Genomic DNA, 17,926 nt, shown 5'->3' with positions numbered 1-17,926 from the left:
GAGTGTTAATAGGATATTGGGCCGGTTAGTAATACAGTCTCAGAAGCTTTAGTGTCAGCAGTAATAGTCTGAGCACTTCCTGGGTTTAACAGGCACTCTGAGCACTTGGTCTTACTTACTCCTCACTGCAGGAAGCCTGTGATGAAAGTGATGTCCCCGTTTTCTGAATGATGAAATTGAAAATGACTTAATGCCATAGAGACAATTAGCATAAGAAAGCAGAGATTCACACCCACTTCTTTATGCCTCTTAAGCTTATGCTTTATTCTTTACCACCCCACCCAGTCCAGCCTCTTTATTTCAAAAAGCAGGTTGCTGAGATCCAGAGGATTTAAACTTGTTGAAGGTCAATAATGTCTTCAAATTAATGCACTTTGTTAAATCTAAATATAACCCTAATACCCCTGTCTGAATTTGAGATTAAAATGAGCACATACAAACAAATACCAACACCAATGTAACAGATTAATTTACCCAAGTTTGGCTTCTCAGTAATAAATTATAGAACCAATGTGCTAAATTGGCAAACTAAAATGCTGTGAGCCATAGGCATTTAGTTGCGATTTGGGCTCTTAAAATTCCTAGAAGTAAAACCTAGAAGTAAAAAGACGTTCAAGATTGAAAAGGAGAGCTTCTTGGAAAGTTGTAATATCTGCTGTATTTTAAACCAAGTGAGATTCCTCTTTTACGCAGTACTTTCCTCCCGCTTCATAGGTGTTACAAAGGCTAAAGTAAAAGTTAGGTGTTTAGACTGATTTGTAAGAACTATATAAAAACACAGAAAAATTACTAGTTACCATTATTTTACTAGTAGATGCAAAAATACACTAGTATTTCATTGTTAGTATAGGTTTATAATATTTTGGTATGATTTTGGGAGGGGTATACAGTAACATTTCAATCTCACTGTAATGTTTTAAAATTAATTATATATTTGGAGACTTCTAACAAAAAAATGATTTCTCTTTCAGATGCTTCAGGCATGTTCAGTTCAGCATTTACCAGTACCATATGCTGCATTCCCACCCCTTATTTCTAGCGATCCATTTCTTTTACATCCTCCTCACCTTTCTCCCCATCATCCTCCTCATTTGCCACCTCCGGGCCAGTTTGTCCCTTTCCAGACACAGCAGTCACGATCGGTAGGTATCTCTGCTCTTATGACTTTAATTTTCACAGAATTTTTAGACCCAAAAGGCAGATTAATTTAGTAGATTAAGTTGTTACCATTTAAAAGCTATAACTTAGCCATTCTTCTGGTTCTTAAATGAATTAGAGTCCCCACACATACAAATTAATACAGACATTCTCTAGGTAGAATTATCTTGGCTTCTTAAGTTTTCCTAGTTATTTTGTATGTCACTTAAATTAAAAATTTTTTTTTCATTCACTGTGCTGAACATCTTTCTATTTGATCTAGTTTAAATTTTATTCCTTTGTATCTGTAATCCTTTGAGAAGTAAATCTGAAGAAAAATAAAGTTCTTCTTTTTCCTTTTGCATGTTTCTAAAATGGAAAATGAAAATATTATAAAATTGTTTCTACCTGTTAGAATAATATTTGTATTCATATAGGCAAGTAAAGTGAACCTCTGAACCTCAGTTGTTTTTTTCAGTATGTCCTGATGAAAAGTAGATGAGATAGTCTACTAACATAGTTAACTCTGTCCTAGGGCTGGAATATAGCTGAGAGGCATATTATTTCAGGGGGCTGGAGGAGGTAAGCAGTGTCTAAGGAAGGGCACAGTCCAAGTTGAACATCTGAACCATCAGGCATTAAGGGAGAATAGCAGCACTATATACAATACCCAAAACATGGACGCAGCCTAAATGTCCATCGACAGATGACTGGATAGAGAAGTTGTGGTATATTTATACAATGGAATATTATTCAGCTGTAAAAAAAAAATAAAATAATGCCATTTGCAGCAGCATCAATGGACCTGGAGATCATCATTCTAAATGAAGTAAACCAGAAAGAGAAAGAAAAATACCATATGATATCACTCATGTGGAATCCAAAAAAAAAAAATAAGAGGACATTAATGAACTCATCTACAAAATAGAAAGACTCACAGACATAGTAAACAGTCTTATAGTTACCAGGGAAAGGGGATGGGAAGAGATAAATTTGGGAGTTAGAGATTTGCAGATGTTGACCACTAGATATAAAAATAGATAAAGAACAAATTTCTCCTGTGTAGCTCAGGGAACTACTCAATATCTTGTAGCAATCTTTAATAAAAAAGAATATGAAAATAAATGTGTGTGTGTGTGTATGCATGACTGGGACATTGTGCTATACACCAGAAATTGATACATTGTAACAGTGTACTTCAGTTTAAAAAAGGGAGAATAGGACAAAGAGCATATGGAAATGGTTAGAGTGGAAGTGGAGGGGAAATGGCCCTGTGAAAGGAACTCTTACTGTTCCTTTCTTACTGAACTAGACTGTTACTCTGAGCCTAACTATCCTTTCCTTAGGATTTATGCACCATGCTTAGTCTCAAGCAGAGTTGAGAGGTGAGCTTACCTGGCTGCTCTCCTGAAAATTACAGAAGCCAGTTATATGACAAGTTTGGCTATCTGAAAAGTTAAAGCTACTTCTACAAGAAAATCTTCTATTAGACTCGGGACAGGATTCATGCCAGGGTGTTCCTTAGCTTCCAGTACCTGGGAATTCCAAGGGTAAAACTAAATGTAGCCATCACTTATATCTAAATTTGGAATTCTTTAAAAGGTCCAGTCACATAGCCAAATCAGAACTTAGGCTCACTTGTGTTGTCATAGTGTCAGCAGGTGTGATTTCTCTCAAGTGTACATAAGTTTCCAAATTAAAGTGTTAGCAGTTACTTGAATTTGAATAATGTGTTGCTGTTCTCTAACTGGGAAGAAGTTAGACTAACATTTAAGAATACACGTTCCCAAGAGAATCAAATTGAATACATCAGCACAAAAATGCGTACACAGATGTTCATAGCAGCATTATTCCTAATAGCCAAAAAGTGAAAACGGTCACGATGTCCATTAACTGGTGAATGGATAAATAAAGCATGGTATGTCTGTATAATTGATTAACTATAAAAAGGAATGCAGTACTGATACACAAACTTACAAGATGGATGAACCTTGGAAACATGCTAAATAAAAAAAAGTCAGATATAAGGACCACGTATTACATGATTCCATATACATGAAATGTTCAGAATAAGAAAATCTATAGAAATGGAAGCTAGATTAGTGGTTGTCCAGGGCTTGGGGAAAACAAGGGGATATTATTAGATAGTGATGATGGTTGCCCAACTCTTGTGAATGTACTAAAATGAAAATCCCATTGAATTGCATCACTTAACAAGGTGAATTTTATAGTAAGTGAATTATATCTTAAGATACTTTTTAAACTACAAAAGACAGCATGTGCTAGGTGCTTTGCATAGCACTGTGTGCTTTTTGTATATCGTCTCAGTGTTCACAACACACTTTTGAAGTAGTCTATGAACATGTCAGTTCTATAGATGACAAAATTGAAGTTCAGATTAAGTAGTTTGTATAAAAGCCACATGGCTCATGAGTGGCAACACCAAGCACCTGTCTAGTGCCAAAGCCCACAAGGTTCTCCTACAGCATACTGCCTGCTGTATCCTATCCCCTTTAGGCCTAGTTCTGATTTGTAATACATACCATGTTTTATTTCATCTGTTAAAGTGTCTGAAAATCCTGTCAGTGCCATGACTAACAAAAGTTTTTACTTTCATGTAATTGGCTTATTACTACATGATTTTTTTTGTCTTTCCTCCTCTCATTTTAAGAGAAGTTCAAATAGTAAAAGAAATGTATCCTTTAGTGGATAGTGGAAATGTTTAATAACATGTTTCAGAGACTTTCTTATTGAAGTTCAATTAAAGGCAATAAGATTTTACTATAGGCTGTATGTCCATGTGTGTGAATTTAGATTGATGTGAACATCAAGAAGTACATGACCTTAAAGACTTCTTTGTGGTTTTTTAAATTTTTATTGTTATAAAACACAGTTTGTCTAAACACTGAAAGTATATTAGTTTGCTTTTTCTCCCCCTCAGCCTCTGCAAAGGATAGAAAATGAAGTGGAACTCTTAGGAGAACATCTTCCAGTGGGAGGTTTCACTTACCCTCCATCAGCCCATCCTCCAACATTACCTCCATCAGCTCCTTTGCAGTTCTTAACACATGATCCTTTGCATCAGGAAGTTTCCTTCGGAGTAGTAAGTTTTCATTCACTATTATTAGTTTATTACTTGCCTTGATAACTTACTATTTTGAGTCCTGTTTTAATATAACTCTACGTGTTTAGAATTTTAAATGTATTCTTGGGAGGTAATGTATAGCTTAGTGGTAAAGTGCATGCCTAACATGCACAAGGTCCTGGGTTCAATCCCCAGTACTCCATTAAAAATAAACAAATAAATAAATACCTGATTACCTCCTCCCCAAAAATAAAAAAAAATAATTAAATGTATTCTTGCAGTCAGTTGGAAAACTGTATTTAGAAATCTAAGTGTTTTAAACTGTTGTGTTTATATTAACATTTAAGAAATATTAAATACTACTTGAACAGTAAATATCTAGGTTTTTAAAAAAAGAAGAGACTTTTTTCAACAACTTAAATGTTGTGAAGGTAAAATAATCTTAAATTGTTTGAACATTTTTCCTCTACAGCCTTATCCTCCATTTATGCCTCGGAGGCTCACAGGACGTAGTAGATATCGATCCCAGCAGCCAATACCACCTCCCCCTTATCATCCCAGCTTACTACCATATGTGTTGTAAGTTCTGTCTTTCATATTTTAATGAGTTCTGAATTTTGGCTCCCTTGAGATTCTCTTTCCTTTATGAACGTTTCTATGTGGTATATAATTTAGAGTGTGTTAGATGCTTGTTTGTATTTTATGTTAAAGGTTTGGTGTGGGGGACTGTTTAAGGGTGAAAGAAACACAAGAACGAGAACAAAGGAGACATGTGGGGAGACAGAAAATTTGTGAGCTGGAAGATAGGTTTAACAAATCAAAAGGTAGAAAAGTTTAAAATTTTGCCTCTTTTACAGCTGACGTTACTTGCCAACCTCTGATTATCTAGCATTTGATGCTGCTGCTTCTCAAAAGAAGAGAGAAAGAAAAGTTATTTCTGTGCCTTAGAAATACTGTTAGGATTAAGTTTGTAACAAAAACACCCATGGGTTAAATATGATAGTTCTTTATTTCTTTCTCATGTGATAAACTCTAGAAGTAAGCAATTCAAGGATGGTTTGTTACCTCTGTAACTGAGGAATGGTTCTACCATCCTCAGAATTTTATAACTTCCTCCTCATGATCTAAGATGGCTCCTCGGGTGCTAGCCATCACGTCCACATTCCAGCTAACAAAAATGAAAATGGATCTCTCTGCCTACCTGCTTCCTCTCAAGGATACTTCCTAGAATTTGCATGTATTACTCCTGCCTACATTCCACTGACCAGAATTTAGTCTCATGTCTATAAAATAACTACCTTTTAGGAAGGCTAGGGAACATTGTCTTTATTCCAGAGGGCCATGTGCCTATATCACACTGTTTTGATAATTATAGCTATATTAGAAACCTTAAAATTAGATGGTATAAGTCTCCCAACTTTGTTCTTAAAATGATTTTATTTCCATATAAATTTCAAAATCAATGAGTCAGTTTCTACTAAAAAAAATAGCTTGCTGGGATTTTGGTAATGATTATGTGAAATCTGTAGATGAGTTTTGGAAGAGAATTGACATTTTTAACAATATTGAATATTCTAGTCTACTTACACAGTGTATTTTTCTATTTATTCATCTTTTAAAATTTATCCTGGCAGTATTTTTACAGTTTTCATTATACAAGTCTTGCACCTGTTTTGTTAAATTCATCCCTGTTGTTTCATGGTTTTTTATACTGTTGTCTGGTTTTTACTAGTGAAGTCAGTTTCTTTAGAGGGTTGTCACTGATCAGCATTGACCATTCTTTATCACAGTAGCACTGGCCTTGTTCTTCTCCTGTTCATTGAAATAATGTGTTAACACTTGTGTTGGTTGTTTTCACTGCAGATCAATGCTTCCAGTGCCACCTGCAGTGGGCCCAACTTTCAGCTTTGAATTGGATGTGGAAGATGGAGAAGTAGAAAATTACGAGGTTAGTAGGTGAACCTGTGGATTAATTTGGGGAGTTTCATAAGCATAAAAATATTGTGCTACTCAACTCATTCATTTAATTAAACATTTGCTAGGTAAATCCATTGTACATTTCAAGATATAAAAATGTCCAGAAAAAGTGTTGAGCATCCTTAAAGCTGTTTCGGGGTGTACCACAGTTACAATCATGAGATGGACTTCGGTGCTCTATTAGAATTACATACAGTTCCTATGAAAGGATGTCAGTGAGAAAATGGTGAATTATGATTGGATATTCTGAAGAGATTTTGTGGCAGTAGAAGTGTTACAGCCAGTTCTTGAAGGATAGGAAGGCTTTTTCATGCCTAAGGTTGAAGTAGGGAAATGGTGGATATTGATGAGGAACAACATACAGTCTGGCTCAAGTGAGCGGGAGAAAATGGAGATATGATTGAAAGATTCAGCTGATTGTCTTTGAGTGCCCTGTTCTTGCCCTGCTAGAGAAAAATGGACATAATTTTGAATATTGTTGGAGGAAGGAGCCACTAAATGTTTTGGTGCTTATGGTATCAGATTGCTACCTTAAAGAGCCAGAACTCTGCTAGTAAGTGGCATGAAGGAATAAATGGGAGTGGTTGGAAGGTGGTGGCAGGGTAATCTATCAGCCAATAAATTATAAAATTATGTAAGTTCTGTTCTGTGGGAACTGCAAATAGAACAGAGTACATCTTGAAAGACATTTCAACACTAGAGTCAACAGGATTTGACCACTGAATGGTTTATGGTAGTGTCAGGGGTGTGACTAGAAGAGTTGTAAGAGAAGATGCTGTGTAAATAAGGACTGCAATAGCTTGTGAAGAAGGCAGAATCAAAGGTGACAGAGCAAGTAGATGACATCTAATGTAGGTGGTGGTGACATTGTTACATTATTTGAGGTTAGGAATGGGGCGGTTTTAAGGGTTGGATTTGGATATGTTGAATGTGGATGCCTATGTGACTTTGTTTTGGTGCTGTCTGGTGTCTCCTGCTTACCCCAGCCTCACTCAGTCTATTTATACAACATGAATACTGAAACAGGTTTTCTGTTTGTTTTTTAAGGTGAATTGAACCTGGGAACAGGGAGGAGAAACTAACATACAAACATAATCTTACAGCGCTTTTCTCCTTTTTTTTTAAATGCATATGGAAGAGACAAGGCCAAATGCTATATCCTTTTGTAGTTTTCAAAATGCTATTATGTTGCTTTCTTTCTGCATATACCATCACACTGCAGTGTACTTTGGATTCTATTCCCACATTTATTAAGAAAGGGGCGAAGTTAAGTTTTTGATTTTGTTTCTACACTGTCTTAGTTTTGTACAGAGCAGTAAGAAAAGGAACTGGTTATCCTTTAGGCATTTTTGGTACTGAAAATTAAGTCATAAGTCATGTAGCTGAAAAAGACAGCTCTTTGTTAAACAGATTATATACATATCAGTGGAAAAAACTGATAGAATTCCAGTATACAAAATATTTTGTCTTTGGCATTGGAATCCCTTTCTAAATTGTATTTGGGGATGACTCTGTTTGATCTTCTGCAAAGTTGCACTTTAATCCAATCAGGAAAGTCTTACTTGCTTTTCTGATTTTATCTCGTAGTGTACACTCCCTAGTCCAGAGTACTTACCATTTTTTGAGTCTACCCTATACATTCTTGCCTAAGTGCCTTTACCCCTCTTGACCCTTCTGCCTAAGAACTTTCCCCCTTCCTGCACATGGCCGTCTTTCAAGACCCAGCTGAAAAACTGCTACCTCTGTGAAAATTCAAATGAAAACCTTCATTCCCAGGTCTAAATGAGTCTTTCCCTCCATTGTGCTCTTAAATGTCTTATAAAACCTGACATACTAATCATGTCCTGCCTTCAGTTGTCTTGCTGCTAGATCATGTAGATTTGTTGAGGGTTCAATTATCATTACCTTTTCCATCCAGTAAGAGCTTAGTGAACATGTTTTATTCAATATAATTGTCATAAATTCTATTAGTTGACCTGAGTGTCCTATAGAATATAAAACAGAAGTATAAAAGATATATATCAGCTATATCACAAATTTTATCTGAATTTTATAGCTAATTGTAATCATCAATTAAATTTAATAATTTACCATCTATTCTAGCATTTAGAAAGACTTAAGGGCATGCATGGTGAAGAGGGGAGCAGTTTATTTTAAATAACCCAGTTCTCCAAATAAAGCTGTACCAAAAGCATTATTGCAGCAGCATCATATTAAAACACACAGCTGTCACAGCACTGATTTTTGAGATTATGGGAAATTAAATTTGTTCCTCTCGTCCATCATCATTTGTTTGTCACCTGTTCTCTTAAACTTGTGGCAGCCTTTAAAAGCGGGGGCAGAGGGGAAAGCAGCATGCAAATGGCTACCTGGTTGTAGAATAAAGCAAATGAGTAATTAGAGCCATTGAAAACTGGGAGAAAGGAGGTACTTACATAAAATCAGATAAGAGATAGCTGTAATATGTTGAAACATATTAACTATGTTAAAACCCATGAGTTCATAGTGATACTTCAAAAAATAAAAGAAAAAAATGAACTCATTGATCTTACCTATTTTATATAAATTATACTTCTGAGTACAGTTTTATAAGTCAGTTGACCAATATAGAAGTATCTATGTCTAATAACAATGAATATATGTTCATGTATAACTGAAAAATTGTGCTCTACACTGGATTTTGACACAACATTGTAAAATGACTAAACTCAATAAAAAATGTTAAAAAAGAAAAAGTATGTCTAATAAATGAAGAAAGAATGATAGGATATTACCATTTTGCCATCTTTAATAAATTAATGGATCTAAGCAGTGTTCCATCAGTGCTCACATAACAACTAGCCATGCTGAGCCTTATGATGGAAATAGTAAAATCTGTCAATTTATAGGAAGTGCAGGGGACAAGGAATAGATAAAATTAGTCATGAATTGTTGAGCCTGGGTAATGGGCATATGGAAGTTCTTTATACTGTTTCTCTACTTTTGTATATATTTAAATTTTTTCCATAATAAAGGTAATTTTAAATATATATATATTGAAATAGAAAATTTAAAGAAAGATGCAGATATGTCTCCCATTCCCTTTATAGGCCCTGTTAAACCTAGCAGAACGACTGGGAGAGGCCAAGCCTCGAGGACTGACTAAAGCAGATATCGAGCAACTTCCGTCTTACCGGTTCAATCCTAACAATCACCAGTCAGAACAGACTTTGTAAGTACATTTTTCTGACATCATTCTGTGTTAAATTTCCTCTTCCACTTTATGAAATAAAAACTTAAGAGTCAAAAATAACTTGATAAAGATAAATGATGACTGTTTCATATTCTAGGCCTATGCTGTCCAGTAAGGTGACTGCTAGTCACATGGGGCTAGTTAAAGTTAAAATTTTTGGTTGCACTACCAGTGATGCTACATCTGAGAAAGAGATGTAGAACATTTCTTGTCACCTCAGAAAGTTTAGTGGACAGTGCTGTTCTGGATTTTTAGGTTGCCTAGAAATTTTATGGTGTTTAATTCAAACTCTAGAATGTTTTGTATTAGATTGAAAAGTCTGATGATACCTATAAAATTTGAGGGTTATACCTAAAGATTCTGCTTATTATGGTATCTTTTTTTATAGCAACTCTGAGATACAATTCACATTTAAAGTGTACAATCCAGTGGTTTTTAGTATATTTTTAGGGTTTTGCAACCGTCATCACAGCCAAATTTACACCATTTTTATCACCCTCAAAATCAACCCCTTACCTGTTAGCAGCCACTCCCCATTTCTCCCTAACCCTCTCCACCCCAGCACAGCCCCTATACCCTCCCTAATTTACTTTTATCTCTATAGATTTGCCTATGCTAGACATTTCACATAAATGGGACTATACAATATATGGTCTTTTGGGCCTGGCGTCTTTCTCTTAGCATATTGTTTCTAAGGTCCATCATGTTGTAGCTTGTATCATTTCATTCCTAAGTGGCCACACCATTTTACATTCCCACCAGCAATGTATAGAAGTCCCCGTTTCTCCACATCCTTACCAATGCTTGTTACTGTCTGTCTTTTGACCCTAGCCATCCTAGTGGGAGTGCAGTGATACAGCATTGAGGTTTTGATTTCCATTTCCCAAGTGCCTAATGATGCTGAGCTCTTTTACTGTGCTTATTGCATATATATATGTATCTTTGGAGAAATGTCTATTCACATTCTTTGCCCATTTTTAAATTGGGTTGTTTATTGAGTTGTAGAAGTTATTTATGTATTATATACAGGTCCTTTATGAGATATATGATTTTCAAAAATGTCTCCATTCTGTGAGTTAGTTGTCTTTTCACCTTCTAAAATGGTGTCTTTTGAAGCATTTTTTGTTTGTTTGTTTTTATGAAGTTCAGTTTATCTACTTTTTGTTGTTGTTTCTTGTGTTTTTGGTATCACCTCTAAGAAACCATTGCCTGTTTCAAAGTCATGAAGATTTACTCCTGCTTTTCTTGTAAGAGTTTAATAGTTTTCAGCTCTCATCTTTAGGCTTTTGATTCATTTTTGAGTTAATTTTCATATATTTTGTGAGGTAGGGGCCCAACTTCATTCTTTTGCATATAGGTACCCAGTTGTTCCAATACCGTTTGTTTAATATAATAGTATTTTCAGTATTAAGACTGGTGTGGGTTTTAAACCAGAAATTTTCTTGATCTCTCATTCAGTAAAGCAGAACACTCTTACTAAATGTCTTAACATCATGCTTTTTTTTTCACGGTATTAATAGATTGTTTTACCTTAAAATTTAAATGATATTCTGATAAGTGAGATGGTAACTGGTTTTGTAGGCTTAGATGGTTGTAAGAAAATAGAAACCACTTGGCTTTATGGTTAAACAATCTTTTTGCTTTTTTTAGGTGCGTAGTATGCATGTGTGATTTTGAGTCAAGGCAGCTACTTAGAGTTTTACCCTGTAACCACGAGTTCCATGCCAAGTGTGTCGACAAATGGCTTAAGGTAAAGTGATGGTATCTGAAGAGAATAACCTTTAGTTTTCTTTTTTATTGACCATAGTTTCACATAGAATAAGTTCATAGTTTAGTGGGGGGAGATTAGGGAGACATAATTGAAACACAGCTTTCAGTATGATATCTGCAAATAAAGATAAAAGACCAGTAGAAATTAGTATATTTTTAAAGTTTTTCAACTGTCAGTAGACATTAACTACAGTCATCAATGTGGGAGTGATTGTGCAAAATCTGAAAATGAGTTTTCTGTCCTTGATAATCAATATGTCCTGACTTTCTCATGGTAGATAAGGATCAGATCTGAACTTACAAGGCCAGTTTCCTCTAAGGAGTTGAAAAGAGGACCTCACTGGAGCTTCTTTGTGAGATATTTACTGGGAAATAAACCTCTAGTGCTTTTATGTAATTCTGACCATATTCTCGTTTGTAGATTGGGGGGTGGGCAAAGCACATGAATTCTAACAGTTGTTATGCCAGGGTGAAATTATTTCAGGGTCTTCTTATTTTCTCTTTTTTATAATAGTAGAATAAAAATATGATGCAGTAAAATAATTTAGTCAACTTTATGGTTTGTTTGATTATTCGGAGTAGGAGATGATAATACTGAGTTAGATAACTTCACGGTTTAGTGAGGAAGACAGATGAGTTAAAATCAAATCAGTCCTCTGTATGAGCACAGATTAAGGATACCCAGTTTAGCCCAAATGGGATCCTAAAGGCAAAGCATCTTAAGTTTTTAGAAAAAGAAAGTTATTACATATGCATAGCCCTGATGTGTGAGAACAGAGAATGATCAGAAAACCACAGGTTCCGTGTGGCTGGTGCCTAGAGCATGAGGAGTGGCAAGAGAAGAGGGTTCAGAGAGAAAAGCAGGGCCAGCTTGTTATGAAGTCACTGTGAAGTATGTGGGAGTTTGGACTTGGTTCTGGAAGCAGTGTGGGAGATGTTTTACAAGACCAAGGCCACTGTTTGAAGAATGGAATAGAGATGATTTCTGAGAGACAGGGAGATGGAATAAGGATGTCTGGGTCAGATGGGGAACAATTAGTGGAAACGGGATGAGACGAGGACTTGATTTGAGAGCTCTCATCATGTAGAAATGAGAGTATTTGATGAAAAAATGGGTTATAGAAAGTAAGAGAGCACATGATGATGCCTGTGTTTCTGGTTTTAGCAACACCGTAAATGGCAGTGCTGTTTGTTGAGATGGAGTTTTAAGCCAGTTATTATATTTGCCTGAACTGGTGATGGGTAATCTTGTCAATATGTTAAAACAGACCTACTAAAAATTATTCTTAGGTTATTAATAAGTCTTTGAGGTTTGTGGAGTATTTTTTAAAAGATAGATTAAATGATTACCTTATAACTTAAAGGAACAAAGAATATAAAAACTAATATGGAAAGTAAAAATAGTTCTGTTGCTCTTAATATGTTTCATTGTATAAGTAAAAATTCAGACAAGTATTTTCTTTTATGTTTTAGGCAAATCGTACTTGCCCAATTTGCCGAGCTGATGCTTCAGAAGTGCATCGGGATTCAGAATGACCAACCTAAGAGCACAAATTTAGTTTGGGTGTTCCTCATCACATGTATATACGGACTATCCATTGAACTTAATCTGTGTGGCTTCCAGCCCTCCCTTTACCAAAAGGGTCAATGGACCTTTCTTTGCACTGTGTGACTTAATCAACTATAAAAGCTTACAATTAGTCTTCACAATTATGGGATTGTTATACTAACTGTGTGATTGGAACTCCAAAGACTTTTTCTTTAGCTTAATTTTGTGTGTGCACTAACATTCCCTGGTTTTTGTGTGATCATTCCGAGTGTTGCTGCAAGATTACAGTGGACGTGATCTTTTAGCATGTGCTTTTATAAAAAGTGGTAGCTCCAGATGATATAGCAATCTACCTTATATAGAGCCTTCAGAAACTGTGAGTGGAAGTGAGTGCATCGTATGATTGTTGGTGATAAATGTATCTGTGTGTGTGAGAGAGTGTGTGCAACTACTTGTGTGAGGGCATGGTAGCTAATGTGTGTATGAGATCCTATATACCAGCATGTACCAAGAATGTGTGTGTAGTTTTAATTATGCTGCAATGTATAATCTGGTGTGTTATTTAAACAGCACTAGTACTGTACACTGGTTTTTTCCCTTGTGTTTGCTGTTGCACACTGATTGCTAAGGGTGCATCAATTATAAGCATTGAATACTCATCCCTTTTCCTCCCAATGAATGGAATGAGAAAAGCCTTCTTCCTTTGCTTCAGGCAGCTGTCACCTTCCCTTTGTTGGTGATCCCAGGTGGGTCACTTAAGGAAAACAGTGTAACAGATTCTAACTCCATAAACCTGATTTTTTGATTCTGTTTTGAAAAAATTTTTTAAATCTCCAACTTGCTGTTTCCAAAAAGAAGGTGCAATATCATTCATCATCAGTTAGCAATATTAGCATTTCAATCAAAGATTTGAATGTTGATACTCTTGTTTTTTTCCTTTACATTTCCTTTACTTCTTACATGAAGTACTTGTGGGGTTTTTTTGTTTGTTTTTTTAATGTTTAGATTTGTAGTCTATTCTGAAGATATTTGAGTAATATATTTCTAAGAATACCACTGGTCCCATGAAGTCTCACCTCCTCTACTTCCACCAGAACAAAATCTGTTAACTCAGCTTGACTTCTGATACGTGTTCTTTGTTCAGGCTCCTCCCATAGGCAACTAAATTGCTTTAAGAAAATTATATTTCTGTTTCTATTAACTCACCTGCCTAGCTCCAATCCTGAAAGTTGTCTAGTTCTTCCCTCAGTAAATGTGCTTCTCATCGAAACCCTCATTTCCAGGATGGATCAAGTGCTGTGACAGCTCGAGTTCCTTAGACCCGATGTGCTTTGATGTTTTCTTGCTTTTTACTTTTTGTTTGAATGAGAAAAAGTTTAATATAACAGGTGTCCAGAATACTTGCAGTATAAATGCAGATTTGATTTTGTATAAAAATAATGCTGTAAAACAGGAATTGACCTTCATTTAGTTGATCTGAAAATAATACATAGCTGTGTGGGGTTTTTATAGGTTCACTGAGCGTAATTCAGATTGTTCAGTCATCTTTGCTCTTTGCAGCCACGTTTGGTTCCTCTCTCCTTCTTCTCGTGTGTTCAGCATTGTCTGCCTCTTCCTGCAGTTGATGTCATTGCTGTTTGCAGTAGCACAAGCTACGTAATTCCAGTCAGGACTGTGATGACTTGCTGCCAGCCTCACTCAACTTTCAGTTGGCTCTGTGTCAGTTTTCTACTCGGACAGTATTAACTACTTGTTACTGCCATGCTACTTGCCTTCCCTTGAAGACTCTATAAGCTCTCACAGCTCAGAGTTCAGTAAAGTCAATTCACACAGAAGCACAATTTTGCCCTTTTCCAGACACTGTTGCCTCTGTCTAGTCATACAGGAAGGATTTTGCATCCTTTCTCTTTGCCCCTGTATTTGTCAGTGCATCAGAAATACATCTAAACAGTGGTAAAATGTACATGTTACTTTTAAATCATTAACATATCCCCCACCGATTCCTGATGAATAAAGTTGTTAACGACCAAAATTGTTGGCATAATAATCAGCTACATTATAAATCACGTATAGTTTAATCTTTATTTTTTTTAATTAAAAAATCATGTTTAAAATGGCAAAAGCCCATCTTATACATAGACTCTTTTATATAGCTGTAAAAAATTTATATCTGTACAGATCTAACATAACACTACTACACTCAGTATTCATTTTATTGAAGCATGCAAGTAAAGCACTTTTTCTAATTTATATAGATACCTAATTAACAAGGCACATTGTACTAATGACTAGGAAAAGTAGCTCTTTCTTCCTTCCCTCTGACGATGAATTCTTGTCATAATACTCCTTTTCCAATAAATTTTGAGAGGCAGTTGGCAATGTAGGAGGCAGCAGGGTCTATTTTGGTAAAATCCTGAATTGATTGTTGCACTCTTGTGACTGATCTCTCTTTGGGAATGTCTTTTCTTTGCATGGGGCTCTTAGAGATGTGTGCAGACTTGCTTATTAAGTGGTTTTATTGCGTATTAGGAGCATACATGCATGTGTTCTGAACCAGCTCAGACTAGCCACAGAGCAACTTTGTGACTAGCAGAAGAGAAAGAACAGTTGATTGGTACCCAGCTGTTGTGACCGTGGGTGATGCACCAGATAGCAGGCAGATGTTGGTTTGTTGCCTTCTTCCTCTTTCTTCCTAAAACAATACTGGCTTTACCATCTTGACTCTGCTGTGTTTTTTGTTTTCCTTTGCATGAGATACCATCTTTGATTTTTTTGTGTGTGACCCCCCCCCAACAGAACAAAACAGAAAAAAAGGCCTCCAGGTATTGAGATCTCATTAGGATTTTCTGTCCTGAATTTTTTTGAGCAAAATCTGGAAAATGTGAAAGCATATTTAGATTTTATATACTCTGAAATGTGATTTGTTAAGATTCTTAAATTTGGGCCTCTTACAATATTTTGAATGAGATCTACTAACTCAATTTATGAGAATATTTTTCACAGATATCTTTAGGCCTTCATTAGAAAGCTATTCTCCCCCTGTTGGTACATTTGGTTACCTCATTTTGCTGTTTGTTTCAGATTATGAAAGCTTACAGGGGTGTATTTTGGAATCATTTGCTGAGTCATTTTCTCAAATCATATTCCATTGTATCAGTTAACATAGTTTTAAATGTACGTATTATAAATATCTGTAACCAAATCATTTGAAGGCTTGATAAATTTTTAACAAAGTTTGTACATTTTTTATGAAAGTTACTAGTAATGCTTTACTAAGTAGTGCAATGAATTTTTATTTTTAATCCCTGTGCCCAATTTTGGAGTTGAGAGGGTTGTTGGTAATAAATGTATGATGTACACTTAAAACATTTTGTTGTGTTTCATGTTACTGTGTTAGGGAAAGGTAGGGTTGTGTGTGTTTGGAGGAGGGGTGTTAGGGGGATTCTAACAGGAAGACAGAGCTGTTGCTTAACTAAGCAGCCTGATTTAATTTCTAGACTATAGTCCAGATTTCATTTCTGCAGTGGTGTAAACAACTTAGAAACGTAAAAGCAACTTACATTATAACATATGGTACATATTTACATCTTTAAAAAGGCCAAGAAAGCTGAGAGTAGGCGCATGTGTGGTGTAAGCTTATTGAACAGTAGACATAAATGGGTAACCAGATTTCTTTCTCTGTATGGCAACCATAAGATACAGGAAATAAGAGAACAATAGATAATTGGGCAGATTTGTTCACATTAGTTACAGTAGCTTATGTCCAACTTGTCAACATAATATGGAAAGAGGATCCTCTGCTTGTCATTTTCCATACATGTTTGTGTAATTGCTTTCTTTTGACTAAAAAAGGAAGAAAGTAAAGCAATCTATTTACCTATATGCTGAAAGTAGAAACAAAATTCAAAAAAATTGAGGCTAAATAGTAGATCCCAATTCTTCCTCTTTCAGGAAGCAGTTCTTTGGCTTAAGGGAAGGTGATGCCTTCTGACTGGCTCCAGTACTTAACTGACAGGAGCATTCAGAAAAGTGACCAGGTCCTCCTTGTTTCCCTCACTTTCCAGCATAGTTGAAAGAGTGTGTTGGATTTGGAATGTCTCAAAACTTGCATTGTCTTATTGCAGAGGCATTTAGTGCTCAGTAAATACCTATGTGTTCTCTCCCTTCTCTGTACCTACAGGAAGGCAGTGAGGCCTATGCCGCTGGTTCTGACCAAAGGACTGTGAGCTTAGGCCATGTGGGAGCATTTTAAGGCAACTCTCTTTACCTCTCCTGTGGTGATGGCAGCCCTGTGTCCTCTGAGTCACTACCTGGAAGAGAGCTGTCCTAGAAAGACACTGGACCATGCAAGTTTTCTGTTAACAAAAAATGTAGGTCCTTAAACTACTCTTTATCAGGGCTTCATCTTTGCCAATTTATTTCCCCCTTTATTAAGTTTTTTTAATCTTATTCTAACTATGCTTTGATAATACTAATCCTCAGGTGTACCGAATGTGCCAATTAAATATCACCTGGCCACAATTAAGTTTGCAGTAGATCACAAGACCCGATATTTGCACCAGAGGATATAATTCTTGTGAATGTGGTCAGATCTCTACCAAGTTTTTGAGGTCTCTTGTGTGCTTTAGAGTAATGAACCTGTATGGACGAGGCTGTCCAATAGAAGTATAATTAGCCACTTAAGTAATTTTTTAAATTTTAGTGACCACATTAAAAAGTAAAAAGAAACAGTTAAAAATTTAAAATGTATTCAACCTAACATGCCCCAAATATTTCAATCTGTAGTCAGCATAAAAGATCTATTGTCACATACCAAGTCTTTGTAGTCCAGTGTACATTTACAATACATCTCAATTTGGACTGGCTACATTTCAAATGCTCAAACAGCCACATGCAGATGTTGGAATGTTGGCCACCATGTTGGAACGGGAAGGTTTAGATCAAGACTGTCAGGTTATCTGGTTTCCAAATAAGAACATTGCCCTTGATACCCCAAGGCTTCTTAATTTTTTCATTGCATGCCTTAATAAACCACAGTATGATTAGAAGTAATTTACTCTTTGTGTAGTTGAATGTAACTTGTTGCTATATCCAACATACGAATTTGTAAAAAGCAGACTTACATTGCTGTGAACATCATGTATAACTTCCCTGGCTAACATTCAACAACAAAGTT

General features: G+C 35.8%; 1 protein-coding gene across 12 annotated transcripts in view; it reads left to right on the top strand.

Annotated features, from left to right (window-relative positions):
• Window positions 1–16,116, top strand: part of RNF38 (ring finger protein 38) — a 113,087-nt gene extending 96,971 nt beyond the window's left edge. For all 12 annotated transcript variants that reach the window (XM_032477990.1, XM_032477989.1, XM_032477988.1 and 9 more), the window contains 7 exons: window positions 972–1,142; window positions 4,079–4,240; window positions 4,695–4,801; window positions 6,086–6,170; window positions 9,289–9,410; window positions 11,082–11,181; window positions 12,675–16,116. In XM_032477990.1, the coding sequence (XP_032333881.1) occupies window positions 972–1,142; window positions 4,079–4,240; window positions 4,695–4,801; window positions 6,086–6,170; window positions 9,289–9,410; window positions 11,082–11,181; window positions 12,675–12,737 (810 nt within the window). In that variant the 3' untranslated portion in view covers window positions 12,738–16,116. The remainder of the gene's footprint in view (window positions 1–971; window positions 1,143–4,078; window positions 4,241–4,694; window positions 4,802–6,085; window positions 6,171–9,288; window positions 9,411–11,081; window positions 11,182–12,674) is intronic.
• The last annotated feature ends 1,810 nt before the right edge of the window (window positions 16,117–17,926 follow it).

The sequence above is a fragment of the Camelus ferus genome, chromosome 4, assembly GCF_009834535.1.
Source record: "Camelus ferus isolate YT-003-E chromosome 4, BCGSAC_Cfer_1.0, whole genome shotgun sequence".
Classification (NCBI taxonomy): Eukaryota; Metazoa; Chordata; class Mammalia; order Artiodactyla; family Camelidae; genus Camelus; species Camelus ferus.
Note: the sequence above shows the minus strand (reverse complement) of the source record. Positions and strands in the feature narration are given on the sequence as shown.